At 56.2% G+C, this 10,683-nt stretch overlaps 1 protein-coding gene across 4 annotated transcripts in view; it reads right to left on the reverse strand.

The window, feature by feature from the left end:
• The window catches only part of PRDM16 (PR/SET domain 16), a 289,426-nt gene extending 289,213 nt beyond the window's left edge, over positions 1–213 (reverse strand). For 3 of the 4 annotated variants that reach the window (XM_042031976.1, XM_042031975.1, XM_042031977.1), the window contains exon 1: positions 65–213. In XM_042031976.1, coding sequence (XP_041887910.1) covers positions 65–101 — 37 coding nt within the window. In that variant the 5' untranslated portion in view covers positions 102–213. The remainder of the gene's footprint in view (positions 1–64) is intronic. The other variant, XM_042031978.1, reaches the window with a different exon arrangement.
• Positions 214–10,683: the final 10,470 nt, after the last annotated feature.

The raw sequence follows: 10,683 nt of genomic DNA on the forward strand, positions 1-10,683 counted from the left end.
TGTACCGGCGGCGGGGCCGGGGGCACGGAGCCGGTACACGGAAGAAGGGAGAGAAAGGACCTACTTTTGGGCAGTTTTCTCGCCCTCGCCTTGGATCTCATCGTGTCGGCGTGTGGATTCCTCTCCTCCTCCTTGAGCCCAGAAGCAGCTACACACTATCTTCATCTCCCCAGCATTGTCAGTTTGGACACCTTCGCACATGCGCACAGAGCATTCAATCTGACACCCTCACCAGGGCCAAAAAAACTTTCCAATGTATTCATCATCATCGGGCTGGTTTGGTCCTTTTTTTTTTTTCCCTTTTTTTTTTTTTTTTTGTCCTATCCTCTTCCTCAGACCACTTATCTCTGCCCCCTCCTCTCTGCCGGCACCATCACAGCCTTCCCCTGATCTGCCCCTTTAAGAAAAATCAGCCCTCTCCGCTCCTAACCCTCCGCACACTGACCTTACACACTGGACAATATTTAAGGATCAAGGTGCCATCCTGTAAAGAGGTGATTATTATTATATTATTATTATTACTACTAAATAGCAATGCTCTAGAGAAAGTTTATTAGCAGTTGTCATCTTGTAAACGTTCCTAGTTTAGACATGCTTTTGTTTTTAATCTGAAAAATATTTATTTACGTAACTTTTTAACCAGTGTCTGTCTTTATTTTCTTCTTTTTTTTTTTAACCCTTTTTTTTTTTTTCCTTCCTCACCCTCTTCGGCTCAGGGGGGGTTGCCTAACTTTAAAAAATAATAACTTTTAAAATAACAGAACTCGCGCTGTTGTGTTTTGTCGGTATTTCTCGGGTTTCTACCAGAATTTTTTCCGGCGTTCGGCAGCTTCGCTCCTCGTTCCCGGCTCGGGTTGTCGGTGTTCGCGGGGGTTTTACCCTCGGTTCGGCGCGGCAGCCCCGCCGGGAGGGCCCCGGGCCCCGCACCCCGCGGGCAGCGGCCGTCGGGAGGGGTCGGGGAGGGAGGGCGGCCGCTCTGCTCTGCCTTTCAGGTGGAAGGCAGCGCGCTGGGGCAGCGCTCCCCAGGGACGGGGGAAGCCGCCAGACACCTGAGGACAGGGGGGAGAGGAAGGACAGACACCCCCGGAGCGCCGGGGAGCCCCCCAGGACCTGGCCGCCCCCCCCCGAGCGGAGGTAGCGAGCGCTCGGGCAGAGCCGCTTTGAAGAGAGGAGCGAAGTGTAAATAGCCGGTGATTGATGTGCTGGCTTTGACTGCGGAGAAAGCACTATTTTAATTCAAGTGGCCAGGTCAGATGGTCACGGAAGAAGGTTGAAAGGTAGGATTTAATGAGATTAATATGGAGAGAGGGAGAAACGCGCGTCGTCTTAAACATTCCATAAAATAATGGGGTGAGGGCAGCGCGGCGCTCCGCGCTGGAGGTGCGGACCCACCCCGGGGAGCCCTCGCACCGAAGGGCACCGCAAAAACAAAGCAAAACTTGTGTGGGTGCGTCAGGTCCCTGCTGGAAGCCATTCCGCCAGCTGCACTCCTGCCCTGCAGGTGGAACTGGGGAGGGGGGGAATATTCCTGCTAATTACCGGTTTTCCCCTCCTCAATAAACTCTTTAATTGCAAATGGGAGCAGGGGCCTTTCAGATGCTACCGAGGAGCCGGCGTTCGAGGGAAGGGTGGGGGAGCAGGAGGCCAAATAAAATAAATCCGTTTGAAGGGAACTCGTGGCCACGTGTCGCCTAAAATGCCGAAGCGGTGCCTGTGAATTCCTGCCTCGAGGACGCCGTTCCACGGCGCGCCGGGCACCCCGAGGTTGGAAAAACAAGCTCTTCCCAGCCTCACCGGTGAAACAGGAGCTCGAGTGTTTCCAACTCATTGAAATATTTCTTCCAGCCATCCTGGACGCTCGCTGTCCCCGCGTCTCCCACCGAGCTGCTCCCGGGACGGGCGGATTTCAGTTTGAAAGCGTCGTCCCGTGTTATTTCTCGCTGTTATTGCAGCGGTCTTCTGGCAGAAGACCGGATAGAGCCGGGAAAGCCGCGACTGGCGAGGGGAGGATGCCCCGGTCGCAGCCTCTCCGTCCCCGAGTCGGGGAACGAAGGTCACGGAGGGCCCGGAGCACCGGGCCGGCACCGCGGCCGTGCCCCCCCGCAGCCCGAGCCCCGCACAGCCCCGGCTTTTGTTTTCTTGCCAAAACCCTCTGCATCCCCAGCATCCAGATTCCCCCAGGAATCAGCTCCTGCGGGGAGCAGCCGCGCTCCAGCGGAGCCGCTCGGGGATATCTGGGGAGAGACAAACGCTTTTGGGGTTGCACGGTTGGGGGGAACTTGGGGGGTATCGACCACGGTTTAGGTGATGCTTCTGCAAACGAAGCCCCCGAGAAGCGATCGAAAGGCGCCGAGCTGGGGCTGCCCCGGTTGTCCCCGGCACCTCGGGTCTGCCCGTGCCGCCTCCCCGGCTCCGGCCGCGTTCCTGCCGGGCCGAGGCGGCAGCGGCCGGGCTGGAGCGGGGTTCCCGCAGCCACCGGCGGGCACGGAGCGGGGCGGTAAGGCCGGGCTGCGCCGCTTTGCCAGCCCAGGAAAGGGGGAGAAAGGGGAGGAAAATAATCCCCTAAAATTAAAAAAATGATGGAAAGAGGGTGGGGGAAAAAAAAGAAAGAGAGAGAGAGAACGAATTTTGAAGGGCCGGTGCCGAGGTGTGCTGGCCGCGGGCTGTGATGCGTGTGGGAAAGGACACGGTGCCGTCCCCGACACGAGTGGGATCCCTTCCCGCAGCGGGCACGGGTGGGGGGTTGCGGTTCCGCCCCCGGGAGCGGGCCCCGTCTCCCCAGCTCGCTCTAAGCCCAAACAGCTCGGGGAGCGGCAGGGCTGGCGGCGAGGGCAGGGGCCCGGGAGCTCCGGGGACAGCGTGTCCCCGGCACACGCTCCTGTTCCCACCGAGGCTTCTGCCTGGCTCCACACGTGCCTCGCTGCATCCCGGCACTGAGCCCCCCGTGGAAGGAGAGGGGCTCCTGGGCTCAGCAAAGCCCCGGAGCGAGGTGTGCGGCCCGGGCAGGGAGAGCCTCGCAGCCCCCCCCGGGATCCCCGAAGCCCCCCCCCGTCCCTCCGGGCGAGCATCCTGCGGCGGCCACCGGCTTTTGCAGCCTGCACCTGTTTGAGTGAGTGTCGCTTCCACGGGGAACGGCAAATTAATGACCGTGGAGGAAGGGAGAAGAGCCAGGAAGCTTCTCGGCGCTCCCGGGTCAAGCCGGGTGGCTGCCAATGAGCCGGCTCAGGGAGCCGGGGCCCTGCCCGGCCTGGAGCCACGCGTGCTCCGCCACTTCCCCAGGAACTCTGCCCACGGCCAGCCTGGGGCACCCCGGGGACGGCTGAAGGGGAAAACCACTCCACCGGAGGCGGCCGATTTTCCACAGAGACTTAACAACCGTCTCCTGCAGGGAAAGAAGCAGCCAAGTCCCTCTGCACCGCGCGTGCCAGGGGCCCGCGGGGCTGCCAGGGCGGCAGGGCATGGCCGGGCCGAGGGGTTTCTGTGGGGTCTGGGGGCACAGGGAAGCGGGCGGTGCCGAAATGAGCCTGTTCGGGGTCGATCCCCTCCGCCCTCGCCCCTCTTTGCGCCTCCATGCTCGCCCCGCTAATTGAGATCTCAGCGCGCAGCCCCCGCGGCGTGGGGGGCTCCCCGCAGCTCTGGGGAGGGGGCGCTGGAGCGGCAGGAATTTACGGGTGGGTTCCTTGGCATCTCCAGCACGAGCCATGTGTTCCCAGGTGTTTTACAAGGCGGGCTTGGAACACACGCTCCAGGTGAAGCGCTGCGTGGGAGCTGCCCGGCTTCACTCCCTGCGTGGCCCCTCCGGGGAGCCCCGGGCTCGGGTGGGCACCCACGGGGGCACGGCAGAGGGGAAAGGCGCTGGGCGAGCTGTTTTGCACAAGTATTTTTAAGCGGTAAAGAAGATTAAAATGGTTGAGCTGGTCCAGCTCGTCCGGGCGCTGCCGCACGCCCCGAGTCACCCCTTGGCGAGGATTTTCGCATAAATCACTCCTTGTTTCTGCGCGCGGTTGCGGCGGGATTAAACCGGGAATTAATATTTGAAACTACGCAAGAGCCCGGCGGCACAGGACGGGACTGCGCTCCGCGGGGGTCAGAGAGCCCCGCGCGGATCAGGCGCTGAGAATGTCACACGCTTCCCTAGGGATTTTCCCTCCTAATCTGCCGCTAATTAGCGGCGGGAGCGCACCCACGGGGTGATGCGGGGCTGCCTCGCACCCACGCAATGGAGCAGCGCGCTTCGCATCCCCCACTGCCAAGGAATTCCAACACCTCCGGGACGCGCCCCCGAGTCCCGGTCCCTGCGAGGAGCCGGCGCAAGGGGGCGGATAAGGACAGCCGGGAGCCCCGGGCCACCCCCGGGGCTGCGGGGACAACGGCGGGCCCGGGGGGAGTCCCCGCCGAGCATCCTTCGCCCCGGACCGGCGGCGGGGGCAGCTCGCGTTGCCAGCAGCAGCTCTGCCGGCGGCCGGGGCGAGGCGAAAAACATGAAAATACCAAAAATCAAACTCTCCAAAGGTGCCCTCGGTCCACCCCCCCTCCCCCCCGTGCTGTGAGGAGGTGGCGAGACGCCGGCAGGGTCCTCCCCCCGGTGCCGGTGCCACCCGGAGCCGCTCGGGGTGGCTCAGAGCAGCTCTGCACGCAGGTAGAGGGTGATGGAGCTCAGTGCGGGTGTCACAATCTCCACCCCGCCAGACCCTTTCCTGAAGTGACCTATTTACCCTCTCATTGGTTTAAATTAATTTTTTTACCCGAAAACCTTTGAGAAGCGGGGGAACAAGCACCAGTGAGAAAGGCAGGAATGGCTGCATCTTGTACAGGGGAAAAAAAAAATAAAGAAATTAAGTCACTCTTGCTGATCCCCTCAGAGATGAAATACAGGGGGAAAGGTCGATATCGCTGCATAACCTGTGCCTGCACGTCACTGTCCTGCACCTCTCTTCCCTGGTATTCCAGCTGCACTGAAACCCGTCTGTGCATCAAAATGAGGTTATCAGCCTATTTTTTTTCTTTCTTCTTAATTCTAGAAGAAAACACTGGCTCCCCCGGCCATGAAAAAACACCGTGTAAATTGCCATTTCAGATTTTTCAAAAAACATGTTCAGCTCTAAGAATTCCTCCGAATTCGTTACACTCCACCACGCGAGGCTGCGCCTTGCTGGTCCCGGCGAAGGTAAAAATTCACGTCCTAAAATAAGAAGTCGTAAAAAAAAAAAAAAAGGAAAAGAGAAAGAAAAGCACCATTTACATTTGAATATCTAACTTGAACATGATTATAATTACAATCGTCAGACATCGAGCAGTGTTGTCTCCCATGAACAGACAGTTTTGGGGATGTAAACACAGCAGTTTCAATCGTGACGGTCTCTGGGAATGAAGGGAAATTAAGGAGTTACAGCAATTTTTTTAGACGTTTGATCAAAATATTTTTGCTCGGAGACTGCTTGCCAAATGAAAGCAAAATGGGAACGATGGGCGCTGTAATTCCGCAGAGTTTCGTCATGGAAAGAGCCCAAGCCCCCGGTCTCTCAGGGCAGTGGGTTCTCCTTCCCCCGGGGCTTTTTTGGGGAGGTTCTCTCCCGCGGGAAGTGGCCCTGGGAAACAGGTATCGGGGACGCAGTTTTCGATCAAGCATTTTCCAGCCGAAAAGCCGAATTCTGAAGGCACCACAACGATCGGCGTCGCCTTTTCCCTCGGAATTAACACAACTCCCCCCGATTCAAAGCTCGCAGGGAGCTGCAGGACGCGGCGGGGCCGGGGTGCGTTCCCCGTCCCGCAGCCCCGCTCCTGGGGTTCCCCTGGCCGCCGGGACCCCCCGCTCCTCCCCGGCAGCCCCGAGCCAGGCCCGCAACCCCGCGCGGGCTCCGGCCAGGGAGGGATTTGCTTTAATTAAATCTTGTGGGGGTGGCAAGGGGTGAACCCCAAACCGCCTTTTGCTGCCCTGCCAGAATTCGGAGCTTTCTCCGCTCGTCCCCGCAGAGCTCTGCTGGTCACTCCCCTCCCCTGGGGCTCCCCGAACTCCGACGGGGACCCCGATGGAGCCCTCGGGAGGCGTCCCCTCGCTGCCCCCTCCTTCCGCTGCCCCTGGCTGTGTGGGACGGAGGGTCACCCCTCAAGAGCAGCTCGGTGCGGGCCCAGGGGACACCCAAGGAGGCCTCTGCTACCCTCGGGGACCGCGACAGAGGCGCGGAGTCCCCGCTGTGAAGGAGCCGCGGAGCCCCCGCGGGTTCTGCGCCTGCTTTACTTGCGCTTCCCCGCTCAGGACGGCAGCGGCGGGGCTGCCTGGATAATTATTAGCTATTAATTGAGTTCAAGACCTTTTATGGCGATGGGAAATGAGGAGCCCGACCACTGATCCCAAGGAGGTGCTGAGCGCAGCCAAGAGCCGCGGACGCGCCGTCCAGGGCTGGCGAGGCCCGGCCTGACACCGAGTCCCGGGGGCGGGGGGGAAAAGGGGCGACAAGAATTCATGAGGTGAAAATTATAGAAACTTTAGACCGAGGGATTTATTTACGAGACACCTTTGGGAGCTGCCGCGGGGAGCGGGGGGAGACGGGCGATGCCCGACGGGGCGGGCCGGGGGCTGCGCCGGGGTCCCCGGGCAAGGTGAGGAGCGCGGCCCGGCCTCCCCCCGGACCCCCAGCGAGCAGCGGGGCTGCTCCTGCCGATCCCGTTTCCTTATCTTTCCTCTCTTCCACCTTCCAATTAAACTTCCCCAAATTGCCAAAAGGCTGATTTGCATGCAAGGGACCCCGCTCAAAGATGCTAACTTATTGTCTCCTCCCAGAACTTAACATTTCTCTCTTCAGTTCCCACTTGAAAGAAGTTTTAGAACAGTATTCAAAGACTGTCCAAACGAACAAAACCTTCCCCTTCGCTCGGGAGAGAAATCCGGTGTATTCAATACGAGGGCATATTCTCAGAAGTTTGCAGATTTGGGTTTAAAGGCGGTATTGTTCGTGCCTTTTTCCTGAAGCTTCTTTATATTTTTTTTTTCCCCCTCAGACCACGGCTCACATGCCTGCAAAGGATTATTAAAATAAAACATCATAGAGCATTTTTCCTCCTATTTTTTTTTTTCCTTCTTCACTGTTTAGAATTACTCTTCTGGAGGAGCTTTCCAAGCATCCCCCCCACCCCGCAAGTCATAATTAAGAACACTTTTTTTTTTTCCTTCTAACAAACAGCAAAATTAAAGAATCGAACCCTTCCCCGAATGCTCCTTTTTCTTTAAAAACTATCAGCGTTCTAAAATCGGAAACATTTATCTGTTCCCAGAACACCTGAAAACATTCTCGGGGCTGGACAGACGCTGTTCTTCCACAGCTGAACAAATTAAAGCGGCGAGATTTTGATACCAGAAGCATCTGTGAGAGCATAAAATAACCGCAACCCTAAATTCTTACTGGGTTTGGAAAAAAAAAAACCAACAAAAAAACCTGTTTACAAGGCGCCGGGATCTCTGCGTTCAAACACCCCCATACACACACAGAGTTTTCTTTTTAGGATTAAAAGATGATGATCCAACGGGCTGAGGATGTAAAACTCCTCTGGGGAATGCGATAAACTGCAAAAAGCCAGTGGCAACTCATTCCTGATTAACTCCTTTTTATAAAGGGGCGGAATGGAAGCGAACAGGGACCCGACGGGACACGCACATATTTTATTCATTTAATACAAAGCAGCTTTAAAAAAAAAAAAAAATCTTTAAAAAGGCAGTTCAGAGCATAACTCACGGGCCGGGGGGGGAAGGCAAAAACCTGATGGGGTGTGAGGTGATGTCGCCGTCATCCCTCGCTCCCGAGGGAGCGGGGAACTCACCGGGCAGCGGGAGGGACGCGCTCCCCAGGCTGCGGCAGCGCTGCCCGGGCGGGGGGACCGGCCCGACCCCCCCGGGACCCCCGCTCCGAGCCACGGGGGGACAGCCCCGGTGCTGGGGACCCCCCCTAGCCCCCCGGCAGGACTCTCCCCGCTGACCTTAAAGGAGGAATCAATGAAATCGTGTAAGTGCAGAGAGCACAAAGAGCTCCTGTGCTCGGCTCTGCAGATCATAACCAGAGATGGGAAAGTATTTACGGGACTCTCGGAGTGACTGGTCCATCACTACCGAAAAAAATAATATTTTTAACCGCAGGGAACCAAGAGTTCATGTAGATTTACAAACGAGGGCTTGCTGGAGAAAGTAACTGTAAGAACATGTGTTAAAAACGCAGCAGAAAGAATTCCATCGATTTCCATGAGAGGTGGATCGCATCCAGGAAGAATGAGTCAACTTCATTCCTTGGGCAGAGCTCGCCAAACTGAGGAGAATTCCACCAGGCAAGCCTTTGGATCACCTCGTGTTCCCCCTTTCCGTGTGCTGCTGTCCCACCCATAACCTGTCAGGTGTGGTTGTGGGTTAGAACGAGGTGGGAATTCTTTTAAAAACGGCTTTTAATCCCCGGGAAATAATGTTCGGAGAAATAAATTCTCCCCCCGATGTGGCATCAGCTGCAGATAACTGCTGAGCCAGAAAGACTCTCACACACAGGACAGCACCATCCAGGGCAGGACAGGAGAGCTCAGAGCTCAAGGAAGGCGAAAGACAAAATTTACACATCACAGGGATCCATTCCCGTGTTCTGGCTGCTAAACCCCGTTTCTCCTTTCCCCACAATTCCAGTGTTGAACTGAGCAAGGTTTTGGCTTCATTTCCACGGAGGAGGTTGAAAACTCTTGAAGCCACTGCAGTGCTTCCTCCCCAGCCCCATCCCCCAGGGCAGGGGGACCCTGTTCACCCCCCAGGAACGAGCAGAAGCTTTAATTGAGAGAGAAACCTTTCCCCACTCGCAAATGCACGTTTATCGTGGTTTCTTTTTACAGGTGGAAGGACAAACTACTCGTTCTTCTCAGAGATTTGGGTTGAAACAGCAACGGCCAAACACTGCCAGAGTTCTGCTCTTTGCATCCAGACATCCCGAGTTTCACACACACCCTCCCATCCTTCTGTTAATTAAAGAGCTCATCAAACCTTTAGCAGGGAGCTCATCAGGCTTCCCTCACCTTGCTGGTGGCTTCTGAGCCCACAGGTTGGCCAAACAAGAGCTTGTGGCAGCCCCACAGGGACACCATGGTTTTGTTGTGAGGTGCAGCCCCTGATAAGCTCATCAATGAATAGTTAAAAACCGAGCTCCAAAAGCGTGGTTAGAAAATGAAATGCAAATATATACAAAATAGCCCATGGTTCCTGTGAGTATAAATGCCTGTCTACCTCATGACTGCTATTTTCCAGCCAGCTTTCCAAGCAGAGCAGGCCTTGCACTCCTATATCTACAATTGTGCCATTTATAAGCCAGGAGCCCACCTCGCCCAAGCGCTGGTTCCTGCAGTGACTCATGTTCCACTGGGTTCATTCCTGGGAAGACTTGTGCTGAAACAGAGGAAAGAGCAGAACCTTTGGGGGAGGAATGGGTGTGAAAGCACCAGACACTCACTATTCCTCCTCCTCCTCAAAAAGCCTGAAAGCAGCGGTTTACATCCTGTGTGAGAGAAAGGCCTTTCTAACTGGCATTAAAAAGAAAATGTTACAGAAGTCTGGATGAATAATTCTGGCTCAGGTTGCCCAGAGAAGCTGTGGATGCCCCATCCCTGGAAGTGTCCAAGGCCAGGTTGGATGGAGCTCTGAGCAGCCTGGGGTAGTGGAAGGTGCCCCTGCCCTGCTCATGGGATGAGATGAGCTTTAAGAACCCTTCCAACCCCAATCAGTGTGGGATTCTGTGACAGCAGAAGGGAATAAAGTTTCTGAATGAAGGATGAGGTGATTTATAAAAAAGCAGCACAGCAAGCTGCAAACTCGAAGCCATTTGACAGGAAGGGACATCTTGTTTTCTCAGGCCTTCCCCAGAACTGTGTTTCATTCATTTACTGTGCCCAAGTTGCCCGCTCTGCTGCTGGAAGGGCAACCTCCAGCCTCCCCAGAATACAGCAGTAAAACATGTTCTAGGTGTGAGTAGGTGGTTTTTACCCCCTCTGCAATGACAAAGCTGTGCAGGACGCCTGGGCAGAGCTCCTGCTTGGAGAGCAAACCCCCTTTGAACAGCAGAGAGGGCCCAGGCAGGCACCTCCCACCCACACAACCTCATCTGTCCTGACAGACACCTCCAGATCTCCTCCTGTTCTCATTCTGGATCCTTCCAGTGCCCTGGCACACATCAGGAGTTGCTTCATGGCCACTCAGCTGCAGCTTTGCTCCCTTGGTACAAGTGAGATGGGGAAATGGTTTCATTTCTCTGAATTATAAAGTTAAATAGAGCGAACTGAGAAGCTCCTTGAAAAATAATGGAGTGAGATCATCCATACAACGATTTAAATTCGTTAAGGGAGCTTCTCTGCCTGACCTGGAGCCGCTCTGGCAGTCAGACCCCCACCACAGAGGCTGGAGCCCTGTCCCAGCGGTGGCTGCAGCTCCCCACCCCCCCATTTTCACAGCCAGACCAGGTTTCCTTCCCAGCTCCACCCCAGGTTTCCCAGAGCAGAGTCTCAGATGTCTCATTCCATAAAGCCGTGGATTCCTCCATAAATGGCTCCAATAAGAGCAGCCCTTGCATTCAGCATCTGCCCATGCACAGAAGCCCAGGCTGGTTTGGGTTGGGAGGGACCTTAAATCCCATCCCATCCCATCCCATCCCATCCCATCCCATCCCATCCCAT

The sequence above is a fragment of the Corvus kubaryi genome, unplaced genomic scaffold, assembly GCF_017639235.1.
Source record: "Corvus kubaryi isolate FWS band 111438036 unplaced genomic scaffold, C.kubaryi_AGA036_p1.0 37352, whole genome shotgun sequence".
NCBI classification, from domain to species: Eukaryota; Metazoa; Chordata; class Aves; order Passeriformes; family Corvidae; genus Corvus; species Corvus kubaryi.